The 27,447-nt window shown below is 38.5% G+C and overlaps 1 protein-coding gene across 1 annotated transcript; it reads right to left on the bottom strand.

The window, feature by feature from the left end:
- LOC136238951 (uncharacterized) lies at window positions 1-27,246 on the bottom strand. Its single transcript, XM_066029672.1, has 4 exons — window positions 26,881-27,246; window positions 9,302-13,728; window positions 6,445-7,017; window positions 1-408 (listed from the first exon to the last, which is right to left on the bottom strand). The coding sequence occupies exons 1-4, from the start codon at window positions 27,162-27,164 to the stop codon at window positions 113-115; spliced, it is 5,580 nt and encodes a 1,859-aa protein (XP_065885744.1). The 5' UTR covers window positions 27,165-27,246; the 3' UTR covers window positions 1-112.
- Between the last annotated feature and the right edge of the window lie 201 nt (window positions 27,247-27,447).

Below are 27,447 nucleotides of genomic sequence, written 5' to 3' on the forward strand. Positions count from 1 at the left end.
TACTGTATAAGACCAGTGCAAGATATTACATAAATTGTATATAGTACACAAACATAATGTAGCTATAAAAACAAAAATAAAGTTTATATTGCAAACAGAGAGAAAAATAAGATCAACACAATTGTCTAGGGTTAAAGTATAGCCATTTTCGTAACGTAGAAGTCATCTCTGGCTGCTGTTCCTTATTTTCAACTACTCTAGCATTTACAGCCATCATCATACCCGTTATATCAAAGTCCTTTTTGTGAGAATTTTCAAAGAAAATGTCAACTAAAGCAGAAATGTAGTATGAGCCAGTTTTAGGATTACGATATGACACATAGCCAGCTGTTGTTGAGTAACCAATTAGGCAGTCTGATGTTGTTGGAATCGTTCCCTTTTTCTTTTGTCCATCTGTATTATGGCATACTAGAAGGGACAAATACGTACTAATATCTATGTGTAATATCTATGTATATGTATCTATGTGTAATATCTATGTATCTATGTGTTAGTGCTACTGTGATGTGTGGTAGGGCATACCCAAAAAACACCCAGAAAACCACATTTAGCATGACAGTTTGGCAGGTATAGTTAGCCAATTAAAGTTGTCAGAGTGACCCCAAATAAACTTTTATGTCATTTTTTGTTAGCTAACTGACTAGCTAACTACAGTAGCTAACTAGTCTTTTCAAATTAAATGAAACAGGAACTAAATATTGATGGATTAGACCAAGTTATTGGCTCAATAAAACGTGAAAATCATATTTAGCACAGTTTCGCAAAAGTTTCATTCCTTGAAAATTTCCCACTATATGGTAAGCAATGAGACAAGCTTTGGATTACTTAAGAAATGAAACAAGTGAAGTTATCTGTACTTACAGCTATACTAGTGGTCAGGACATTAAATTTATTTCATATACTTTCAGGCTGTTTTTATTGGGATAGGAATTACTGTACATGTCCACTAGCATATCCCTAGATGCAACACACCAAAATTTTAGCCCAAATATAGCATGCCAGTTCTAACTAGTGCCCATTGTTTCATTATTATGGCTTGTTGGTGAAGTAACTGAATTAATACCAAATATGAGAAAGTACTGAGCTGATAAGCATACAGAATCGTGGTGAGCTGCAAGCTACTGTAGTAAAAACAATTTTGCTGAAGGATAAGAAGCAGTTATAGCTAAGAGGTACCTTTTAGTTTTATTGTTCTTGATTAATTTTTAGTGCTGAATTCTGCTTCCTGCAAGTTGTAGACGTGCAAAACAAGATATAAGAAGGAAAGAAAGGAAGGAAAAATAAAGCCTGACTTGAATATTTTGTTAATCTGGAAAAACATTTAAACCCATGCACTTCCCTGGACTATACTTCTTGATCAGGGTTAATAATACTAGATAAAGGTAGGGAAGGTTTAAACAAATTGAAATCCTCAAAAGCTGTTTTTGGCCATGGGGTGTATTTTATTAGAGAGTTTTATTGCTGATCCCTATTATTATTATTATATTATTTACTAGGCCCGGGGAACATACAACCAAGTACAACCACCAATGGGGCAATCTACAAATGGGGCAATCTACAAATGGGGCAAGTACAACAGTGCACAACCAGCACAGAATGTGTGGATGGAAAAGATGCACATACAGTAAACGTAAGTGATACATGCAATTACAATCATGAGGGTCTGCTACTATTACGTTGTATTGAATACCCGAACATGGAAGACCACATAATGCATTGTCATCACCCCTCCTGCATGATTCTCACAAGTTGAGGTGCAAGTGCATGCTGTCATATCTACGGTATTGAATTTCATGCCTGCAAGCAATGAAGCTTATACATCCATTAAACAGTCATAAAATTATAATGTTTAATGAGGATGAATCAGGGTACTGGATTAAGACATGCATGACTGCTGAAGTTTCCAAGAGCAGACGTCAATAAAAAAAGAAGCAGGGTATTTCACTAGAAACTGTTATCTTAGTTTTTTGATATGAGCTGGGCCATATGGTCTAAAATGATAACATGATCTACTAGAAATTACATTTACAGTGGTGTGGCAATGGCACAGCAATAGGAGATACACAGTACAGGATGCAATGCAGGTGTTACACAATACTGTATGCAAGCCAATAAAGGAAGACAGCCAAGCCATCCATAAGCCAGGAGAAGGAAAAACGTACAAGAAAACATTAAAACATAGCTACTATGCTCTTTACAATACATTTACAAACACTAGAGGTAGCCAAGCCAACTACAACCTAGCAGGCCAGGTGTAAGTACAAAATAATACAAACAAACATACCGCTATTAATCTTTTTCCTGGTCTTGTGCAGCTGGCATGGTAAATTTCGTGTTGGGCGTGGCCACCTTCCTTTGCGTGGAACGCATCCACTGGCAGCTGGCATGACGACTTGAGACTTGGTGTGCCAGTTGGCAACAATTCCAAAAACAAATGATCAGTAATTCGTTCGTCTAGATAGCTGTTTGAATCCGCCTGGTCGATTAATAGTCTCGTGCCCAGCCGGGCTCGCGCTAATGCGGTGTTTGCGCATTAGCGCGAGCCCGGATGGGCACGAGACTAGTCGATTAACTGCATTGTAGTTTTTATTTATTTATTTTTTTAACCCGGGCTTGATGGACTGCCCTTTCCTACCACCCCCAGCACAGATTGCAGTTTGTTGTCCAGCACTTGCAATCTGTGCTGGGGGTGGTAGGAAAGGGCAGTCCATCAAGCCCGGGTTAAAAAAACAACAACAAAAAACTGCATTGTAGTGGGCATCACGTGCTAGCCGTTTGATCAGCGTTAAATAGAATAGTCGTATGGTTTCTATCACCCCCACGAAAACACCCACCCATTATACGATTGTCTCTTCGTTCAACATGGATTCTTTCCCGGTAAGTGCCTTGTAGTTTTCTCAAACATTATTTATTATTTATTCATTCATCATACAGTAAGGCCATTCCAAATAAAATTCTGTTTCCCGTCCACCGCCCGCATCTAGTTACTGTCAGTTCTAAGTATTCCATTATTCCATATTCTTCCATTATTTTCCGGTTATTCTTGCATACTGACAGGCTCACTTGAAACAGAGTCAGCTCAAGTGTCAGCAGTGCTATCAAGTCGGCACAAACTTCACGTTTGTGCTATTTTTGCCGAGCGCTCGATTTTTGCAACTTAAAAGGGAAGGAACAAGCTCAAGCATCCTTTTATGCAGCTTATTATGGTTGTGCCAGGCAAATAATGGCTTGAAAAGCTACCAATCTTATAATGAAATAATGGAAATGGACTGCCCGCCCGCATGCAAATATACTTGAGTCCAGGACGGGAAACAGAGAACTTATTTGGAGTGGCCTAAGATAGTAACTGTGTAGTAGGGACCACAAAGGAGTAGGCGTGGCCCACGAAATAATATCACCCAAAAACAGCCTCAATTTCCCCTGACGACGATGAGGCAGTATTGATTATTAGTGCCGACTGACTGAGTAATTGACTGACTGATGCCTTCAGACAAGCGTGACTCGATAACGGCTAAGGCTACGGCCTTGATTTTTTCGTTTCGGCCCGACAGGTGCCTTTTGGCATACCGCAGTATGTACAATGCATTCTTCATGGACTTACCAGTGTCCTCCTTTGTGTCCCATTCATCTTTGCTGACAGCGAAAAATGTCGATTTGGCGATAACACGTGATGGCTTCCCTTCGTAATGCACCTATCAATGTCACGCCCCACCTATCCCAGGTCGGGCAGCAGGTGGGGATTTGTCATCCAAGCTCGCCCCCAGGGTAGGGGCATTTGCAACACGAATATCCGTACTTTTCCACACTGTTGTGATTCCCGGGATAATTAGTAGGGGATTCGTAACTCAAAGTTGTCCCCAGGGATAGGAATTTGCATTCTCGCATTTGCAAATCCCCAACAATCCCCACCTCTGCCCGACCTGGGGTAGGTGGGGCTTGACATTGATAGGTGCATAACGGAAATCGTCCGTATTTGTCATAGTGGCTATTTTGATAGCAGAGGTACTTTTCAAACAGTTCTTGATTTGTACTGCTGTGTAACGGGTTGAAAATAGCCGACAACGAAGCGTAATGGATACTTCACTTTTCAGACGATGTTGATGAAACCATCATAATAAATGAGACATGTATATACATTTACAAATATATTGATATAAAAAGTTATTGATATAACTTTTTTTATTGTTTTTATTTATTTTTTTTATTTCCCGGGCTAGATGGACTGCCCTTGCCACCACTCCCAGCACTAGGTGTTAAAGTGCTGGACAGCTGGAAATACCAGCAATCAAACAAGGCCGCCAGACTCCAAGCGACCCTCGGAGTAGGCCAGATCAATATTAGTAGTTGATAGACGACCAACTGAAGAGCGATGACCCCTCAAACACATCACTGCAGATCTTAACAATGAAAAACCGTAAACCCTACATCACAGTCAGAATAAGCATTTGTTGTAATTAATGCTGCGCTTCTCAGCCAACATTGAAGCAAGCTTCCTAAAAACTGTTGTAGCAGTGGGCCCCATGCCACCAGTAGCTGCAAACACCAATGGTGAAAAGCAAGCTCTCTCAACCTCTCTAACACGCTCATCATATGCCCGTCTTTTTTCACGTTCATGAAGCTGGTAACATCTGGACAATTGGGAGCGAAAATAAGAGCGCGCAAAAGGGTTGAAAACCCTGACATCGAAAAACGCACGCTGCCTATTTCATCCCCAAAAATCCCTGGCAACAACATCAAGACGGGCACCATCTTCACTATTGGCAGTAGCAAATTGCAATGGCTCACCATCAAGAGGCTGGAGAACAGGCTCAACACTAACATCACTGCACACTTCACTCAACAGACTTGCAGTTAAATCTTTGACTTCATTGTGGCGGATAGATGGAAACCCGCCACAGGGACAAGTAAAGGCATGCTCCACACAAAAGGGTTTACCACAAACACATGTCTGAGGCAAGTTAACAGGTTGCCATCCAAATCTTAAACACAGGGCATCATGAAACTCCCCTTGCTTATGCAAACCCATGTTCAGCAATAGGTAGCGTTGTTAACCAACACGATACGCCTCGCTCTGATGCAGCTTCAAAGGCACGTCGCAATTGTGGAGACAGCTGATCACAAAGCAAGTCTGCTTGAGCAGATAGATCATTTCGGCGTGAGACCCGTAAATCAAGCTTGCACTGGTACATATGCTGATATACATCTAAGGAATAAGAGGTACATTTTCTTAAAAGATGGTCAACTAGAGGAGCCGCAACACGGCTAGAAGACAAAAACGATGAGGAAAAGTGAACGGTTGGAATAATGACACCAAGCCCTCCAAGGCGGGCAGGCAGTGAAAGAAGCTCTCGTTTGATGGAACCAAATGCTGGTCAGCCAGTCATTGCAGGAAGAAAACGAAGGCTCAGGACAACATCAAGTGGATGGAAAAGCTCAGGAGTGAAAGGCACTGTCCGAGCAATATATGACCAACGGTGCAGAAACACATGTGTAAAGGCCGTATATGCTGCTTGTGGTTGGGTGATAGCAATTTCAGAAAGTTTCTCCATCTCACCCACCCATGTAGAAACCTTGTTTTGAACATAACTGTGCAGAAATTCATCAGTACCCAATGCAGAGCCAAGGTGGGTGAGATAACCGGGGCGCGCGGCATCATTTCTTTTGGTATGCATGGATTGCAGAGGTGCTTTTCGAACAGTTCTTGATTCGAAATGCTGCGTAACGGGTTGAACAAAGCTGACAACGAAGCGTAATGGATACTTCACTTTTCAGACGATAATTGGGACGCGCGGTGCCATTTCAGCCGGATGCGGTATACTATTATTTGGGGGAAAAGGGCAGACAGCAAAGCTGATTAAGCCCAAACAATCACAAATTATAAGTGCTGTTCAATCAAGTTTGAAAATGTAGCTAGAGTGTTCAGTTCAATTAGGTGCGTGGGTTCACCAGTCATAATTATTTACAAAAAAGTCAACAAACAAGTACACAGAAAAATTTGGAATTTTCAACTAGAGTAGGGACCATAGCACATCGATAAAAGTACTGAAACAAGTTGAAGTAGTGCATGATATTAAATCACAATAAAACAATAAGAAGTGCTATATCCCTACTGTGCTCATGATACCATAATGGAAATGCACAGTAGGGATATAATACTTCTTTTTGTTTTACTGTGATTTAATATCGTGCACTACTCCAACTTGTTTCAGTACTTTTTATCGATGTGCTATGGTCCCTACTCTAGTTGAAAATTCCAAATTTTTCTGTGTAGCTACTTGTTATTATTATTTATGACCGCATTTTGTATTATTCTTAGTACTTGGTTGTATAATTAACGCTTTACAGTGACCAGTGCTGAAGGTCTGACATTATGAACCATTATATGGTTCATGATAATGCAATCAATACATGAATATAATTGCTTGACATACAGGTATAACTAACCCTGGTCTGTTTCAACTCCCTCGTTTACCTCTACTCCAGGATCTTTCATTTCGCCTCTGCAAGCTTGCATAAAAAATACTTTTGGCTTTCCAGTCAGAGAAGTTTCAGTCTTGCCCTTAAACAATTTTAAAAGCTCTGACACTTGAATGAAATCACCATCAATGCCTTTAAGTACATCAAGGTTCTCATCAGCACCTCCATGTGTAAGAACAGCTACTAGAAGGCAATCATAGTGTGTATGGTCTAACTCAGCAACATCTTTAAGCGTGTCTCTAATTTGGTGAGCAGTAAGATCCTTATAGCATTTAGTCAAGAACCCCAAGTAAGTAAATAATCTTACTAAAGCAGCTGCATCTACATCAGTCCCAGATCTAGGGAATTTTGTATCATTAAAGTTTTTGTTATTGATGATAACACCAATTCCACGAGGTTCTGCTTGCATTCTATAGATGTTCTTTGGTAGACAATCCTTGTCAGAGGATGTGTTTTGCTGCTGTACAGGTGAAGGCCATCTTCTAGTTACTACTAGTTCATAGTCACATGGGAGATTCTTCACAGCAGCCTCTACTAACACTATACAAAGAACAAAATAATTGCATGCACCACATGAAGTTTTGCATACAGTGTCATGCATGCATTACCTACCCCCTCCTACTATATATCCGAAAGCGTAATTATAAAAATTTTTAGTACAGTAACTCTACTGTGTATGAACAACTGGAGTTAACTTTATACTTCATATTCTGATTTATCATGCATGACATTGGGATACACAGAATTAGTCTCGCAAGGCCAGACCGCTCTTTTTCTCTTTGTCACTGGGTAGGGAGAAAAAAGGGTCTGGAACAGTTCAAACCCCACACTCATCTTGGCACTCCCCAGATAATTGGGTAGTGTTAACCAAAGAAATGTGATGCGTTTTCAAATAGTTAAACCAATCAATATCTAAAGCTGCCTTTGAGGCTATGATAGACTGAATTAATTGTTAGTTGTTCAGGTAAGTTAATTCTTTGTTTATTGTTGTGTTGTGGCAGTCTTATTACAATGGAGTTTAAGCACACGGGTTGCATACTTGTGACGTAGCCTCGTGACATGTCAAGACGATTGTGGGATTCGAACTGTTCCAGACCCTTTTTTCTCCCTACCTGATGACAAAGAGAAAAAATGCAGTCTGGCTACATTAGACTAACACAGAATGCCGGAGCTTTGCGTGTATACTAGCTCTCTTAAGCAATCATCTAGACCTCCCACCCAGTACTATATACTGTAGTGCTAGATTATAAAAATAAGTTTAAAACTTTCATGTCTATTCAAGCCATCTACAAAGAAAGCTGTTTCTTCAAGAAAGCAGAAAGGCTTAAGGGAGAGGAAAAAGCCTGCTGACTTTACTCCACCTAGCTCCAACCTATGCTCCAACAAGAAACAAAAGGATAAGAATGAAGAACTTGTTACTGAAGATATTTGTCAGGCATGTGAGGAACCATTATAGAATACTCAGTCACCAGTGATGGAGAAGAAGCTGTGTTTTGCGAGGGCCGATGTAGTGCATGGATTCATCATATTACGTGCAGTGGACTCAATCTAAACTACTTGATATCATAAGCATTTAGTCAGAGGAACCCCTTTATTGCTACCATTGCTTGCTTATGCAACAAACAATTGAAATCAACACCTTGAAAGGCCTTGTGAAATATTTAACTGAAAGAATTTCTATTTTAGAAGCTAATACCCTTAAGACTAGCACAATTCCTGAAACTCCAAGCCTTGTTGAACCTAGTCTAGAAGCTAAAACTAATTTTTGAAACTCCAAGCCTTGTGGAAACTTAACTGCAAGAATTTCAACTTGCTGTCAAGACCAGCCCAATTCCTGAAACTACGTATACAAGATTTAAGGAAACTAATCATCATTGTCTTTCCAAGCATCCCCGGGAAATGTCCAATAAAATGCTAAGTGTTGTTATTTTTGGATTCAACGAATCTCAGCCCAAAACTCCCAGAGTCACCAGACAGAAGCATGACCTGGATGCAGTGCTAACTATTCTTTCTAATGTTGATTCTGCTCTGTCTAGATCATCCATCCAAGATCTCTACAAAATTTAACATCTCCAATCCTAAGCCTAGATCATTAAGCTGCTACGTACCTTTGATGTAGTTGTCTAAAAGATCCTTGGCACCTAAAGACTTCATAATTAAACCAGAGAGGAAAGAGCAATTGAGTCAGTGTATATGTGAACTAGATGGGAATTAGCCCAGAAAAGAACCAACAAGAAATGTGTTAAACTGAAAGGAAGCAACATTTACATCAATAATAAACTATTTGGCAGCATCGAAAGATCTCCTATGTGAAGACTCCAGTAACACTGGTACCCACCTTAATTTGAAACACTTATAATGTACATACATAACTAAGCAGTAAGTAATCGCAACTGTACGTATGTCTGTGTCATGTAATTATATATATATAAATAAGTAGCTACAGTGTAGTGTAATGTAGACAATGGCTGTTGGTACATATCTTTTACCTTCAGACCCTTGGTGTGTTTCACCATAAAGCCTTTAGTTTTAAAATTAAAAATAAATAAAATTATTTCCGTACATTATGCTTCTAAGAAGGCCAATTAGCTAACATTTTCAAAAGCATATGGGTGAGGTTACCTCTCCCCTTAACGCACTCTTTACTTTTACAAAAACGATGAAAGTAATAATGGATCATACCTTAGCTGCTAAGAAATTTAATTTAAGGTTGAATACAAGTAACAAACTAGACATGCACATCTAGTTACAATTCCTACTTGCACCACACATACAGTAGTTATCTATATATGACAAAACAAGCCAGTTACTGCCATACACGTACCGTCAAAACTGTTGATTTTATACCCCTTTTGTTCATCAGTAGACACTTTTAAAATTGCCAAAGCTTGAGTTACATCATTGCCAGGCACTTTGTTTTGTTTTTTTTGTTTATCAGGATGTTGGGCACCTTGACTGCATTCTCCTGAACTATGACCCTCTTCATTTCTTAAACGTTTCAGGATCTCATCCAAATTGTTTTGAATCTCGCCCATCAGCTTGCTTTTGGGTGGTACAGGAGGTTTAATTTTAAATTCTTTTAATAATGGGACAACAGGAGGTTCACTATAAGCTTCATGGCTTCCTTTGGATGGTGTATTTACTGGAACATTAATGCTTTTAGGATCTGTGGTAACTTCTCCTTTAATTGGTTTAAGCTCAATTACCACGCCACCATAACACATGGAATAGCCAACATTTCTTTCTCGTTGTATCATTGCAGCTGGGACCCAATTACAAGTTGATGTTGCTGTGGGCCAAGCATCAGTTCCCTTAAGGTTGTTGACAAAACCAGATAGCTTCAAATGCCGCATTTTATACTCTTTGATATTTCCTTTTCTGATGTCATCACCAGTTATACTTGGTAGCTGGTCACATATGTAGCACCTCAGTTCATCAGGCCCTGAGCAAGAGTCAAGCCATTTTTGTACTAGTTTTTCTATTGCTTTGTAGTCTCCCTTACAATAGTCAGCTACCTGTCTTGCAATCTGGTGCTGATCTTCACTCACTTCAGATTGGATTTTATTGATGAATTGAAGGTAATCCCTTTTAAGTTTTGAGACTTGTTCTAATACCTGCTGTCTACATTCTTCCATTATCTGATTGACTTCAGATTTATAGCCCTTTTGACCAGCAGCATCTTGAAGTTGACGAGTGACTGTATTTTCTATGCATTTGCAAATGTAATTTATTAAGTCTTCCTGAGCCTGGTATTGATCATTTAACCATCTACCCACCTTTGTCTCCATTTTCTCATGACGTCCATAATTTTGACATGATTCTAGTAAATGGTTGATAATCTGTGCCTTTACATCACACTTACAGGAGTACCTTGCAGAATTGTTGGAGTCATACTGATTTTTAAAGGCTGCTAGTATTTTATCAATTCTTTTCAATTTATCTTGTCTCTGCTTATGCTGAATATCTTCTACAGCACATCTAGAAATGGATACATTACCCTCAGCTCTATCTTGTAAGTCTTCCAATATACTCTGAATAACATTGTGCAAGAATACGAGCTTAAAGATTTCTCTTAACCTTGCAAAAATAGGAAAATATTTACTGATTTCTTCATAGTGAGTACTCAAATCTGTAGCAAAGCTCATCTCTGGACTATTTTGGTCTATCTCTTCTGTTGTATCTTTCAATTTGCCTTCTACATCTGTCATCAGGGGATGAGTGCGTATTACCACATTCGGATTTTTTACTTTAATTGTCAATTTCCCGTCCTTTTCACTTCTGTCATAAATTAGCTCATCAGACTGTATCCAAAATCTCTGCATGCGAGACCTTGATTCTCCACGTTCAGAAACTGGCATTAAAACCTTTCTAAGGTGTTCTGGTAAATTAGCCAAAAGCCCTCCACTGCAAGGACGTTGCTTAAATGGTGGAATCGAAGATACTTCTGTCCCAATACTGAATGACTTTAGAAGATAATCAGTTTCAAACATAGTGTGGAGAATTGTGCTTCCTTTAAGCTCCTTTGGATGATAATCTAAGGCTTGAAATGGATGAAATCTCTTATCTTCATCAGGTGGATCAAGGCTAAACCACAATTCACCAGCAGGCAAATGAAGAAACTCCCATACATCATTTTGTGAAATTAATCCCACATTGTTTTCATCGGCTTTGACGACAATTAATTCCAGTGAAGGTTTTTCCACATCTAATACAAATCCTTCCAATGAAGCATACTCCATGGGAATACCCAAATTGGACTGTTGGATAAGCCATCCATCTTTTGAACGTGGAGATAGTGGAGATGTCATAAGAGATGACACATCTTCCATGCACCAACCCTTTTCAGAAAGCATTGCGTCCATTGCTTGAACATGAGCTACATTTGAATCTTCCAAGTGACATAAATGGCACAAATTGTTCTCATACAACTGGTACTTCAACTCTGGCTCTGTAAAAGGCATGCTTTTCATAGGTTCAAGCTTAAGAACAAATTTGCTATGCAATTCTCTAGTCATGATGTACAGTAAAGGCGCTTCACATGCCATTACCACTGGTGCATTCCAAAATGGGCAAAATCGAGATGTTTGAATTACCTTCTTTAATAGTTGCAAAAGCAGATTACTATCTGCTACTGTAAAGTATGACTGCACGTGTTTTCTAGTACCCAGAACAATTTGAAGGCCTAACCGAGAGATGTACAATTGCATTCCAAGGTGGAAATGTTCTTGTGCAGCACGAAAAGCAAACTCAATACTTTCCATTATTGCACGTTTAGTAGAGTACATCTTCATATCAGGCATGCTTCTTTTTTCATTGATAGCTTCCAATTCTTTTAGAAACCAGAATCCTGCTAACAGAAAAGAAGTGCATACTTCAGCAGGATGTTCAGGACTGTGAAGATAATCAAGATAAGCCAAAGCAACATCGCTTGCTGTCCACTTGCCTTCCTGAAACATTCTTATTGCTGCTTGTTCGTATTTATATGTTGCTTTGGAGTTGATGCCATCAATAAAAAATTCTGGCCAGTGGCGGGTGCTTGGAGGTACAAGATCAACACCTGTTTTTAGACTTAAAGAAGATAAGCAATTGCTATTGTCAGACAGCATATCATCGACGTTCAGTTCTTTCCAAATTGATCGTAACCTTTTATGAGGTGTAGTGCTTCCCAAGTCACACTGTAGCCTATTAATTAAAATATCAATTGAAGCTTGGGGCATCCATTCTGATTGATAACCTTTCCAAATTGCCTGCTCTATATCAAACAAGCCTGTCTGCTCACCTTTAAGGACCTTTAGTGTGCCTTGGAAGAACATTATTGCTGCCTTGTCTCTAGTGGCCATTAGCTTAACGTCTTTTGTTGACAAAAACATTTCTAATCCTATCATGGCATAGTCATCAAAATGGGAGCCAAGGTCATCATCCAAATTTTGATTAAGCATGCTAGTCATTTTGACAAAGTTTTGAGTGACCCAAGCAGTTTCAAATTTTTGGGAAACTTCTGTGGCTTGTCTTTTTTTCTCACCATTATATAGTGCATGCACCCTTTTGTTAATTGTTTCTGTATCCCTACTTAAAGTAAGAGCAGGTATAGAAGGGTTGACATCTGTAATTCTCTTTGCAGATGCATATACATTTTTTGCAGCCATTAAATAGGCTAACTTATCCATGTACTTTGATTGTGGCTGCTCTGAGAGACTCTCTAAATCAGCAGCTATGGACATATATGCTTTGACAGACTCAGAATCTGTACAGTTGCGTAAAGTGCTGGTTCGGAATCGTATAGAAGTTTTATGATATCCTTGTTGGGAAAATGTATCTGCAGCAGAATATAAGAGCTCATTACCATTCATACCGCAACTTAAAGCCATAGCCATACAGCCATACAAAGCAACTAGTGAGCGTGAATCTCCTGCTCTTATCAGATCTAAGCCTTTCTCTTTCCATAGTTCTGCCTCTTGCTTATTTAAGCATTCATCGCAAGATGTACATATGCTCTGCAGTAAGGGCATGTTAAATTGATAAATACGTCTCTTTATGATGCAGTTAGAGCACATTGCTTTTGCACAAGTAAGGCAATAAGCTGAGCTTACCTTACCACATGAAATGCATCTACCAGTACTGTTGATAGCTCTTTTTGGTGGCTGAACTTTTACAACCGGAATAAAGGCTGAGATAGTTAAGAACATGCTCCTAGGAGGATACTCTTTTGCTTCTTCTAATGTGCACCCAATAAACAACTGCATAAGAAATTGCAGGTCACCCACTGACGCACAAAAGATATCAATTATGGGAACTTTACCATCTCTCAAGCTCATTTTCCTTGTGCTTTCAGTTTTGTGCAGTTTGTTTACTAATTCCGTTAGAATTTCATGAACATAGTGTGCGTCACCATGCAGGGACTTGCTATTGGTTGAATTTTTGTATGCAAATTCAATCCAACTTTCATCCAATCTTTTCCTTGTTTGGCTTGCTGATTTTTTTCTGATGCTTGAATTATTTTGTTGTACAGGTGTTCTTTGTTTTATTGATTGTGGTCTTTCACTTTCTTCTAACAATCTTTGCAAAGGAGACTTTTGAATAGCTCTTCGTGGAACATCAGGCTTGCAAGGCAGTGAATATTTTAATGTTAATTGGTGCAACTTTTCGGAAAGATCTTGACTCAAATTACAGAATTTCATAGTAGCAAACTCTTGTTCCCACAATGAAAATGTTATGATTGAAGCAGACAACCTTTGCCCTGCAGGTAACGTTCTGAAATAAAATAAAAGACATAATGCAAGAGTGCATGATTACAAATCAAGACACACTGTAGTGTGTCGTGCGGCCCAAGAAGCCGGCGCGCAACACCCGTGAGTATATTGACAGGAAGGAAGAAAACGCAATTTTCGCATTTCCGTAGCTCTGTGCTGCCTTGATGAAACAAGATGATTTTTTCTGTGGACACTCCCTCCACCTTCAGCACTCCACATTCCAAATTTGAGCGAAATCGCTTCAAGCGTTCCCGAGATATGCGACTTCAAAAATTAACTTAGTTTCTTCGTTTTTTTTTCTTCTTATTTTCTTCCTCTTTTCGCACACTTACAAAAACTGCTATAAAACGCGAACGCCATATCCGATTGCCTTGAAATTTGGCACACTGAAGCGGGGTATAAAGGCGCATCTCTGTACCAACTTTGGCTAGGATACGATAAACAGGAAAAGAGTTATGATCGATTATTCATGAACAATAACACCAATATGTTGTCACGCCTACAGGGTAAACCGCGCATGAGAAGAAGCTGAAAAACGGTGGGTGAATAGGTTAACTATTGAACCTCAAACCTTTTGTGGTTTGAAAGAAATCGAGCTAAAAATCAGGAAGATACAACGAAAAAACCAACAGTGTGTAACAATTACGCAATCGAGATTAGCTAATAAAAAACTATTACTTGCCACGCCTACCAGATAAACCGCTTGAGGTAATGCTTTGAAAATCGCTGTATAGATGGAGTAATCATCTTAGAAAGGCTCTTCAATGGTGTAGAAGAATCAGACTTAAAGCCACGGAGTTATAACACGAAATCCAACTTGGTGCAGCAAGTGCGAGATCGAGATACTCTAATAGAGCAGTCATCCTAATAGAGCAGTCACCCTGAAGAGAATTCAAGAGATCAGCTAGAAACAAGTAACCTGTATAGAGATCAACTACAAACAATTCACCCTGTAGAGTGATCAGCTACAAACAATTCACCCTGTAGAGAGATCAGCTAGAAGAAGTTACCTTGTAGGGAGTTCATGCAACTGTGGAAAGAGATAGTTCAGCTAGAAGAAATCACCTTGTAGAGTTCAGCTGCAAAGAAACTACCATGTAGAGAGTTCAACTACAAACAAATCGCCCTGTAGAGAGATCAATAGAAGAAGTTACCTTGTAGATAGTTTAGCTACAAAGAAACCATCATGTAGAGAAATCAGCTACAAAAAAATCACCTGTAGAGAGTTCAATTACAAACAAATCTCCCTGTAGAGAGATCAGCTAGAAGAAATTATCTTGTAGAGAGTTCATTTACAAACATATCACCCAGTAGAAAGATCAGCTAGAAGGAGTCACCTTGTAGAGAGTTCAGTTACAAAGAAACCATCATGTAGAGAGTTCAGCTGCAAACAAATCTCCCTGTAGAGAGATCAACTAGAAGAAGTTACCTTGTAGAGAGTTCAGCTACAAACAAATCATCATGTAGAGAGTTCAGCTGCAAACAAATCACCTGTAGAAAGATCAGCTAGAAGAAGTCACCTTGTAGAGAGTTCAGTTACAAAGAAACCACCACGTAGAGAGTTCAGCAACAAACTAGTGACCTTGTAGAGACATCAGTTACCTTGTAGAGAGTTCAGCTACAAAGAAACCATCATGTAGAGAGTTCAGCTGCAAACAAATCACCTGTAGAGAGTTCAGCTACAAACAAATCACCCTGTAGAAAGATCAGCTAGAAGAAGTCACCTTGTAGAGAGTTCAGCTACAAAGAACCATCATGTAGAGAGTTCAGCTGCAAACAAATCACCTGTAGAGAGTTCAGCTACAAACAAATCTCCCTGTAGAGAGATCAGCTAGAAGAAGTTTCCTTGTATAGAGTTCAGCTACAAACAAATCACCCTGTAGAAAGATCAGCTAGAAGAAGTTACCTTGTGGAGAGTTCAGCTACAAAGAAACCATCATGTAGAGAGTTCAGCTGCAAACAAATCACTTGTAGAGAGTTCAGCTACAAACAAATCTCCCTGTAGAGAGATCAGCTACCTTGTAGAGAGTTCAGTTACAAAGAAACCATCATGTAGAGAGTTCAGCTACAAACAAATCTCCCTGTAGAAAGATCAGCTAGAATAAGTCGCCTTGTAGAGAGTTCAGCTACAAAGAAAACATCATGTAGAGAGTTCAGCTACAAACAAATCTCCCTGTAGAGAGATCAGCTAGAAGAAGTTTCCTTGTAGAGAGTTCAGCTACAAACAAATCACCCTCTTGAAAGATCAGCTAGAAGAAGTCACCTTGTAGAGAGTTCAGTTACAAAGAAACCACCACGTAGAGAGTTCAGCTACAAACTAGTGACCTTGTAGTTACCTTGTAGAGAGTTCAGCTACAAAGAAACCATCATGTAGAGAGTTCAGCTGCAAACAAATCACCTGTAGAGAGTTCAGCTACAAACAAATCACCCTGTAGAAAGATCAGCTAGAAGAAGTCACCTTGTAGAGAGTTCAGCTACAAAGAACCATCATGTAGAGAGATCAGCTGCAAACAAATCACCTGTAGAGAGTTCAGCTACAAACAAATCTCCCTGTAGAGAGATCAGCTAGAAGAAGTTTCCTTGTAGATAGTTCAGCTACAAACAAATCACCCTGTAGAAAGATCAGCTAGAAGAAGTTACCTTGTAGAGAGTTCAGCTACAAAGAAACCATCATGTAGAGAGTTCAGCTGCAAACAAATCACCTGTAGGAGTTCAGCTACAAACAAATCTCCCTGTAGAGAAATCAGCTAGAAGAAATTACCTTGTAGAGAGTTCAGTTACAAAGAAACCATCATGTAGAGAGTTCAGCTGCAAACAAATCACCTGTAGAGAGTTCAGCTACAAACAAATCTCCCTATAGAGAGATCAGCCAGAATAAGTTTCCTTGTAGAGAGTTCAGCTACAAACAAATCACCCTGTAGAAAGATCAGCTAGAAGAAGTTACCTTGTGGAGAGTTCAGCTATAAAGAAACCATCATGTAGAGAGTTCAGCTGCAAACAAATCACCTGTAGAGAGTTCAGCTACAAACAAATCTCTCTGTAGAGAGATCAGCTAGAAGAAATTACCTTGTAGAGAGTTCAGTTACAAAGAAACCACCATGTAGAGAGTTCAGCTGCAAAGAAATCACCCTGTAGAAAATTCAACCACAAACAAATTGCCCTGTAGAAAGATCAGTTAGAAGAAGTTACCTTGTAGAGAGTTCTGATACAAAGAAACCATTCTGTAAAGAACTCAGCTGCAAACAAATCACCTGCACAGAATTCAGCTACAAACAAATCACCCTGTAGAGAGATCAGCTAAAAGAAATTACCTTGTAGATAGTTCAGCTACAAGCAAATCACCCTGTAGATAGATCAGCTAGAAGAAGTTACTTTGTAGATTGTTCAGCTACAAACATTCACCCTGCAGAGAGAGCAGCAAGAAGAAGTCACCTTGTAGAGTGTTCAGTTGCAAAGAAACCACCATGGAGAGTTCTATGATAAATATATGTATTATATATATAATTTGTACATTTACTGATAAAATCAGAAATATTTAAAGTACATCTGCTTCACATTTTCTTCTTCCTGTAGTAAAGAAAAAAAGACAGGTTAAAAAAGTCCCAAAGCTGGCCATAGGCCGGCTTTGGGGTATACAAATACAAAAGAAATGAAATCTAATCCAAAACAGCCAAGCTGTAAAATAACAGTGCGGCCCTCAAAAAGGCTATGGTGAAAAAAGATGTGAAATCCAAGGTGGCGGCCAAGAAATGGCTGTGATGGTAGGTTAATGGTAAAAATTTTAATAACGGCAATTTAGGTAAAATTTTTTCCAAGACCAAGTGGCACAAAAATTCACTTGAATTGTCGTTATTAAAATTTTTACCATTAACCTACCATCACAGCCATTTCTTGGCCGCCACCTTGGATTTCACATCTTTTTTCACCATAGCCTTTTTGAGGGCCGCACTGTTTTTTTACAGCTTGGCTGTTTTGGATTAGATAATATTTTTGAGATGGTTACCTAACTTGTTTAGCTGTACAGTTATATCCTTACTGCATTCAGACACAACCCATCAAATTCCTATGGTGTATCCATGTATTCACTATATTTCACCATGCTAATGTTTCATGGTCCAATTTCATAAGGGTCATGAATTTTCATGGAAATTTGTGGCTGCCATAAAAATGTCCATGCCATGCATCCAGGTACCCCATGACTTTATTTTCATGGGCATTTTATAACGTTTCATGAAAATATCTTTTGTGACTATATTCTCTGGTAGTGTATATGGTTGAAATAGTGCACAATATTTTTAGTACATATTTATATGACATGCAGTTATTCTCATTGTAAAATTCTTGGTGCAGTTTTGAATTGAAATGTATAGCTAGCTAAACTATATTTGAACAATTGACAGAATATCTGCACCAATTCTTAGAAAGGAAGTAGCAAGGTCATGGCTTTTAAATCTGTAGGTATAAGTAAGCACTTTACAGGAAAACTGAATTAAGTATATCAAACAAAAATTTGGAAGAAGCAAAACCACAACACTTTAATGTGATGTCTTAGGGCTATGTACACAAGTAATTCATTGAAAAGGTTATGACATATTGAAAGAATTACTCAATTTAATTCTTGGAAAGGAAGTGGCAATAGTCTAACCTCTTTGATGTCTTGTGAGGCTATATATTATAGTAGCCATGCACAAGCATTTCACTGAATTCACCAGTTCAAAGTAAAACAGCTACACATGCAGTTTTTAAGGTGCATATCTGATACCACACTTGAATTGATGCATGTGTCATCACATCTGTCTATAGCTAGGAAACTATGCATGTCAACTGCAGCAGCAGCTTTTGTTTTCGTATTAGCTAGCTATTCAGTTTAAATTTCAAAATGCATGCATGCATGCTTGTGCGAATTAGACGGGTTTTCGCTGAGACGGTCACATTTGTTTAGCCAGTAATTGGCTGTGGAAATAGTAGGAAACTCACTGGTACACATTGGAATGCTTGTGCATGTCTACTATAATATATAGCCTCACAAGACATCAAAGAGGTTAGACTATTGCCACTTCCTTTCCAAGAATTAAATTGAGTAATTCTTTCAATATGTCATAACCTTTTCAATGAATTACTTGTGTACATAGCCCTAAGACATCACATTAAAGTGTCCAATGAGTTTCATCAATTCATGTGTGGTATCAGATATGCACCTTAAGAACTGCATGTGTAGCTGTTTTTCTTTGAACTGGTGAATTCAGTGAAATGTTTGTGCATGGCTACTATAATATATAGCCTCACGAGACATCAAAGAGGTTAGCCACTTCCTTTCCAAGAATTAAATTGAGTAATTCTTTCAATATGTCATAACCTTTTCAATGAATTACTTGTGTACATAGCCCTAAGACATCACATTAAAGTGTCCAATGAGTTTCATCAATTCATGTGTGGTATCAGATATGCACCTTAAGAACTGCATGTGTAGCTGTTTTTCTTTGAACTGGTGATTTCAGTGAAATGTTTGTGCATGGCTACTATAATATATAGCCTCACGAGACATCAAAGAGGTTAGCCACTTCCTTTCCAAGAATTAAATTGAGTAATTCTTTCAATATGTCATAACCTTTTCAATGAATTACTTGTGTCCATGCATCTTTCTACCTCAAATACTCAAGAAGGGGCTCGCTTGGACATTGCCATGAATGGTTTTTGGGGTAGTCGTTCTGAGAGATGTTTGGTGGGGACTATTCTACGGAATGGAACGGAACGGAATGATGGACTAAACCACGGAACGGAACGCTTTCTCAAATTGAAGCTTGCAACTTACCATTGCTGAAACTTCCCTTATAAGTTAGCAGTGGCATCTCCAGTGGGTGATTAAACATAAGATAAAAAGAATTAACGGATCGATTGTGGGTTTTTGTTGGTTGTCATTAGTAACGAAGTATTATTGTGGGATGAGCTGTATCAGTGATGTTCATCCATACGGAAGGGAACTTTATGTGAGCTGTTTTTCTTATTTAGACTTTAGAAAACAGTCTGGGCTGGTCTTTCAAGTCATAAGTCAGTGTATAAATAAAGCAAGCAGGAACAGGAAAGAGCCAGCTGAATTAAAACTTGAAGAATTTTGTGCAGTGTGTGAGGAGCAAATATTTTGGCAGACCGCAAGGAGGGTATATTCTGCAAACATCACTGAAGTGTATGCATGGAGTTATTTATATATTAACAGCTGGTGCAGTGGACTAATGCCGTATTCAATAGTGAGCTGATTTTATCTGTTGCACAATTCAAGGATGTGTCTGACTGCTAGCCTTGAATCAGGCTAAATGCCAAAACTCCAAGATCAGCCAAATCTCTATTATAAGCTGCATGTGAAACCATGCCCGTAGCCACCAGGCAAACGTGATTTGGACCAGGATGTGTGTGTAATTTCAATGTATCTAGTCAGACCTGAAATGGAACACTCACATTAATTACATACCACCTAAGAATCCTAGGATTTCTTAAGTGTAACATTTCACATGCTTCACTTCAAACAAAACAGGTTAAATTTGTTCGTCTATTTTCAAGTGATTCCCAGTCCAGCTGGTCCATGAAATTACAATGGGATCACATGTATTTGTTACAGTGCGGGCTGTCCTGTGTTGGATCTACTCTAGAGTTGAAATTTCAAGGTAGACTCACTGCCAATGTACTGACACTAGTACTGTTGTAGTATGTTTAAGTGGAGGACAAATGAAATAGTAATGCTAGATTATTTATGTATACAAATTTTTCATAATGAAATTGATATCCCATTTTGATTTGTACTTCCACTTTGCAACATATTCAAGAACAAGAAGCTACCACACTTAATTTCCAACCACTGTCATTAATTAACCAAGATCTCACTAGTCTGTAATTCACCTTACTGTAGTGATTTTATTGATTCATCTGTATGTTTTCTTCACTTTCCTTTGAAGTTGTACCAAGAGTTCATAATAAGGTGGAGAGTGTCTAACTTGAATGCATTCACCAAACACCCTGCTTAAAGTAAAACCTCGGCCTTATTTCAGAACAAAGGCTTTACCTTCTTCAGCAACAATAATCAACAGTTTTCTATCCCCCAGTAAAGGTGTTGATTTGATGAAAGGTGAACTTTACGCAGGGTGTTTGTACAGGCCATACTGAGAGTTAGACACTCTCCCCCATACAAATCCGTATTACGAACTCTTGGTTGTACAGTATAGGTAAACAAAGATAAGTTTCTCTCCCATCTTATTCTAGGATTTCTATTGACAAGGAAAATTCAATTATTTGTATACAGGCTCAAAATTGAGAAAATATAAAGAAAGTGAATTAATATTATACAGTCAGTTTGCTTTTGGATATTTAATGTCTCCAACCACAACAAAAATTCGATGAATCCATGCATCTCATCACTGGTCGTCTGAACATTCTGCAAGTGATACCTCACTCAATCAACCATATATTCTGTTTATTAGACTGAATAAAGTCATGATTACCTAAACAATCACTTAATTAATGTTTTATAATTATCCTATTCCATTTTCCTGGAGGTTCCACTGATAAAATGCAATTTCAGCAATGATAGCAGTTAGCCAAGCTGCAAGTTGATTCAGAAAGCATTCCATTCTGTAAAATAGACCCATCCAAAATTCAACTCAGTACTCAGGCTGAGATATCTGACAATAGTCCACTACTCTGTTAATGAATCATTGATGTTCACACAATATAGCCTCCTTGAGGTATCTGAATGTTTGCTTCTCACACACTGCACAAAATTCCTTTAGATTCTGCTTAGACTGCAGCTTGTCACCATACTTGTTTCCTTTGTAGTGTAGCTATACACATACTGATTTATGCCGATTAGAAAAGCTGGGCCTCAGACTGTACATTCTAAAGTCAAGTAAGTAAAAATAACTCACATACTAGTAAAAACAAGTCATGCATTAAGTTCCCTACTTGATATATCCGAAGATGAACACACTGAGTCAGCTATTCCCACAATTAGTACTTCGTTACTAATGACAACCAACAAGAACCCACAATCGATCCTTAAATTCGTTTCATCTTTCTTGGGGTACGTTTGATTACCTGCTGGAAGTGCCACTGATAACTTGTACAGCAATGGTAAGCTGCAAGCTTCAATCTGAGAAACCATTCCGTTCCGCAGTTTAGTCCATCATTCCGTTCCGTTCCGTTCCGTAGAATAGACCCCACCGAGATGTTTTATTGATGTTCGCGTTTTTAATCTAACAGTTCTTCATCACTTTCTTCTACCTTTAAGAAGCATGAGAATATCAAGCGTCGAGTTTATGGTCAGAGAATTCGTGAGGTTGAGCATGCTTCTTTTACACCTAGCTATCATCATGTCGGCAACAGGGGGGTTGGCTCACGAAGCCACAGTTTTCTAGCGTCTGCATGGCTTCCCTCCTATCGGCTAAGTGGGGTGATGAATACTCTGTAGTCCTGGGTTGGCTTCGGTATTGTCTTGGCTTTTCTCTGCCCCGCTCGGCTTTTCAGTGCATTCGAGGTGCGCGTTCATCCATTGGTGTTTACACTAGGGCTCCAGCATCAATGGATTTAGTGCAAGTGGAGTCCCGCTTGTCAGAGTAACATGCTGGCTGTGTTACTCTGTTTTTTTCTTTTGTTTTTTACAGTTTTCCAGCGCGTGCCTTTCTTTGTGTTGGGGGTGGTAGGCAAGGGCAGTCCATCAAGCCCGGGTTAGGAAAAAAAAGGAAACTCACTGGTAGGATTAAAATACGGGAAAAAGTAGCTAAGAGGAGCTGGTATAGCGGTGATATAGTCTACTAAGCGGCTACAGTGGATGCGGAATGGTACCTTAAGGTATAAGAGGTTGTGAATCGAGTACCGGTTATGCATCTGATGACCTTTTTTCGATTTATACACCTATTGGTGTCGTCATATTTTCCAGTTTTTAAAGGAATAGCTAAGTGGTTACCGGACCTTCAGTGCTGGTCACTGTAAAGCATTAATACAATACAATACAACCGACTCAAGGTTTTTTTCGCGGATAGCTAACACAAAATGACTGCATGACAGTCATCCATCCACACAAGTATCCCTGTAAGCAACTAGCTATATTAAGTTGTAGCTATGTTAGGGTTGGTATGCCCCGAGAATTCGACTTTAGGGCACGCATCTATAGCTGCATGGTTAATAAAAAGATAATAATATAAATCAATTATAGACATTTAAACAGTGGGCATGGAGAGAGGCAAACTCTGCCCAGTCCTGGGATGATGGTATTGTTGCCATTACAGACGCGTCTAGCTAGTATAGTTGCCCCAATAATTCAGGGCACACGACAAGTATTATAAAGCGTTAGGTTAGGTCGGGGTCAGATTTGGTTTCTTCTTCACCTTACTGAGGGTTACGTTCTTACTATATACAGCTTACTTCTTAATTGAGTTACATTTATAAAATAGAAAATTAGCTACTGAACTATATAGGGTCCGCAATGAAAAAAATCGATAATCGATAAATTGTCCCCTTACTATTTCAACCTGTAGGGCATATCAAAGTATTTGTCTGAGTACCAATAAAACTTATTTATCTTTCTTCATACGACGGGAATCGCGATTGTTTTATGCTGGAAATCGTGAAAAATTGCGCGCTCTCCGGATGAAGCATGGGTTCCTTCCCATACTTGGCATATATAGTCTATAGTCTAGGTCTATACCTGATTATAACCCACAGCAGAAATAAATCGATTTGCTACTGTGGATTTGGTACGGAGCTATACTCTACCGAAAATCACGTATTTTTGGATTTGGAGCAACCCAGCAATCAACAAAAAGGAAAGCCCACAAACCTTTACTATACAGCAATATAGTTTGGTTATCACTTCATGCACAGCGCAAGTTTCATATGGATCTGAGCTTTCCTTCCATCAAACTAAGCGGCATGAAATTTCTTCCTAGCGCGTCTGAGACCAAAATGGGAGGAGTGGTTGTAAAACTCCAAGTTTTAGTTTCTCCAGCAAGTGATTCAGGCTTCAATATTATGTTGTGACCACTACCTAATGGTATTAGTTTCCAACCAGAAATGGATCACGTGATTATGGATTGATTTTTCGTTTGCATTATAGCTATGATTGAGTTTGTACATTAACAATATATATATATATATATACATGGTTAGCTATGTAGTGGTATAATCCAGGTAAAATTTCACTAGTCTTTTATCAACATTTGACAGAGACACCACTGGTGAAGCATAGAGTTAGGCATAGTAAAACTCAGGTCCTACCAAAAATGGCGGGGTTGTTTGTATGTAAGATCAAGATACTCTAATAGAGCAGTCATGCAAGCAGTCTCCAGTCTCTTTACTATTCTGTTCGCTTTAGTAAGCAAGTGGAATCCATAAACAGGCAGAATTGAATATCAGGGTAAAAGTGCAATTGGAAAGAAACCTCAATAGTATCAGATTACTGGTTGGGGGAACACCATAAATGAATCCACATTATGAGTGCATGGCTATACCCAGAGGCAATATTTATAGACAAGATTAGGTAATAAGAATAATTATGCTGCTAGAGTTTCAATTCACTACAGTAGCTGCAGAGACGTTTCAACTAAAGAAAATTAATATTGGTATGAATTGGCCACCTTGCACTACTAAATGGCACAACACACACTTTTGTCAATGATTAATCAGCTATATCTTCATACTAACTGTAGCTGTAAGTTTTGCACATTCACACAAACTGGTATCAAATTATAATGGTAGAAATATCAATCTATTGTGAAAAATTGTAATTTTCCTGTGCCTTAATTATATACTCCCTGGTGGAGGCTCTGCACGGTAATAAATACAATACAATACAATACAATATATAATTATAATTTTAATGGTACAATACAAAACTATATAATTATATTTTAATTAATTTTGCAAGCTTTTAAATTTCTGTTTTGCTTGTAGGAAGTGCATGCAATTTTATGTTGATCTACAGACTGCATGTGTATGGTATATATTTGGTAACATATTTCATGTGTGAGATGTAGACATTTACTATAGATATCCTTTTTATAATGAGTCATAAGTTTAAGGACTTATGATACTTGATATAACATGCAGTTTCAATGGCCTATGTCTTCCCACTATGGATCTATTACCTTAAATGTGACTTAAAATGTGATTTCTAAAGAACATGTAATTTTTTTCAATGACTTATAACATATTCCAAACTAAATAAGAAACCAAAACTTTAAGATGTGGCAATTTTTTCTCAAAAACACAGCAAATTTTCTGTGATGTACCAAAATTTATATCCTTGTGTAGGAAGCATGGTTCCTACACGTGTAGGGCAAAATTAAGAAATTTTATAGGAAATATTCCTGCACTGTTGAGTTTTGTAAGAAAGATTCCTACACATGACATAATGTGTAGGAATAATTCATACAAGTGTAGGAACTATAGGAACAATTCCTACACTTGTAAGAATGATTCCTACACCTACACTGCAAGAAGATGTCTTACACTTTGTGCCAAGTGTAGGAATCTTTCTTACAAAATTCAACAGTGTGGGAATATTTCCTACAAAATTCAGGCAAAATTCTCACTAAAGCACTACACGTGTAGGAACCATGCTTCCTACACAAGTGTAAAATTTCTTCCAGCACTTTACCTCAAAATTATGATTTCTTATTTAGTTTGGAATATGTTTTATAAACCTCACATAAATTCAGGAATGGCTATACACATGCATAGACAGCTCTACAAAGTGCATGTTATACATATATTATAGAGCACTCATTACATTGTGGCTGTTGGTATAACAGTTATCCAGCAGGCCTTTGGTGCGGTTTATTACGATAAAGCCAAAAGTAAGTAATACCCTTCAGCTATGGGTGGAAAACCTTAAATTTCTTGTTTGTTAAAGGCTCATATATAAATAATATAACTGCCTGCAGCCTGCTGTGAAAAAATAAGATTGAGGACATACCTCCCTAACTTTTAAGAAGGAATTAAGTACAAACTAGCTAAACTTATATACCACTGATGTAAATGATTTTTGTTGGCTCTAAAAAATATATAGGATCCAAGTAGAACTAAAACTTGGTAGGACCCAAGTTTTACTATGCCTAACTCTATGCTTCATCAGTAGTGTCTCTGTCAAATGTTGATAAAAATACTAGTGAAATTTTACCTGGATTATACCACTACATAGCTAACCATGTATAGCTATAATGTAAACGAAAAATCAATCCATAATCACGTGATCCATTTCTGGTTGGGAACTAATACCATTAGGTGGTCACAACATAATATTGAAGCCTGAATCACTTGCTGCATGGAGAAACTAAAACTTGGAGTTATTGCAGCCACGCCTCCCATTTTGGTCTCAGATGCGCTAGGAAGAAATTTCATGCCGCTTAGTTTGATGGAAGGAAAGCTCAGATCCATATGAAACTTGCGCTGTGCATGAAGTGATAACCAAACCATATTGCTGTATAGTGAAGGTTTCCTTTTGTTGATTGCTGGGTTGCTCCGAATCCAAAAATACGTGATTTCGGCAAAGAGTAGCTCCGTACCAAATCCACAGTAGTAAATCGATTTATTTCTGCTGTGGGTTATAATCAGGTATAGACCTGGATTATATATGCCAAGTAAGGGAAGGAACCCATGCTTCATCACGAGAGCGCGCAATTTTTCACGATTTCCAGCATAAAACAGTCACGATTCCCGCCGTATGGAGAAAGATAAATAAGTTTTATTGGTACGCAGAAAAATACTTTGATATGCCCTACAGGTTGAAATAGTAAGGGGACAATTTCATGATTATCGATTTTTTTTCATTGCGGACCCTAACTATATAGGGAGTTGAGTATAGCACAGTGGTTAGCACACTGCCCTATAGCACACCGGTAGTCCAGCTAGAGTTCGAGGCCAGTTTTGTGGGTTTTTTCGTTTTACTTTTATAGTAACCCTATATACGGTTTACTGTCGGTTCAATAGCCGGTACTGAACGGACTTTCGATTGAGTATCCACTGCATGCCGTTTAAAAATGCAATGACCGGCTAGTTAGCTATAAACAGTGAAAAAGTAAGCAAACAAGCGTAATTTAAATTGTCTAATTTTCAATTAGCTAGCTATATACTATGACACGCCAATTAGCTATACATATACGTAGCTCACATTAAGTCTTCAGTTGCTGTACCCCCAGGATCTTTATCGGAAAGATGTTCGTCGTACCGAATCCTTTTGCTGGAATCAAACAAAATTTCGCGAGCCTTATTTAGGTATTTCATTGCTTCTTCTGCCTGTGGGTTGCCGTCATGCTTGTCTGGGTGCAAAAGACGAGCCTTGGCAAGGAACGCTTTTCGAAGTTCCCGGTCACTGGAATTTGGATTAACTCCAAGAAAGCTGTAATAGTCTGAATCACCATCTCCAGAACCACCGAAATCAAATGCCGCATCCATATAGCTAGTTAACTGTTTTTAATGATAATAAAAATCTTTGTCGCGGTGCATTTAACTATAGCTAGCTAGCCATACGTACTGTACATAGCCTCAGGAAAAGTGATATTTAAAGCGGTATATTGGTATATTTATACAGCTCAGTACCTAATCGCATGCAGTAAACATGAATCAAGACCATTCATGCACGCATGCATGCAGCTATATTGATTAAACGGTATCAAGTTTGGCGGGGGATTAGCTTATATGGGAGAAAACCATCATGCAATAATGAAATGATGAAAGT

Source organism: Dysidea avara, chromosome 11 (assembly GCF_963678975.1).
Source record: "Dysidea avara chromosome 11, odDysAvar1.4, whole genome shotgun sequence".
Taxonomy (NCBI): Eukaryota; Metazoa; Porifera; class Demospongiae; order Dictyoceratida; family Dysideidae; genus Dysidea; species Dysidea avara.

Coding starts and splice junctions, on each gene's coding strand:
- LOC136238951 (XM_066029672.1), bottom strand. CDS start 27,164: ATGGATGCGGCATTTGATTTCGGTGGTTCTGGAGATGGTGATTCAGAC. Junction 13,729..26,880: donor ACAGCAACTGAAGACTTAAT/GTGAGCTACGTA, acceptor ATTTTATTTCAG/AACGTTACCTGCAGGGCAAA. Junction 409..6,444: donor GGGAGTTGAAACAGACCAGG/GTTAGTTATACC, acceptor TGTCCCTTCTAG/TATGCCATAATACAGATGGA.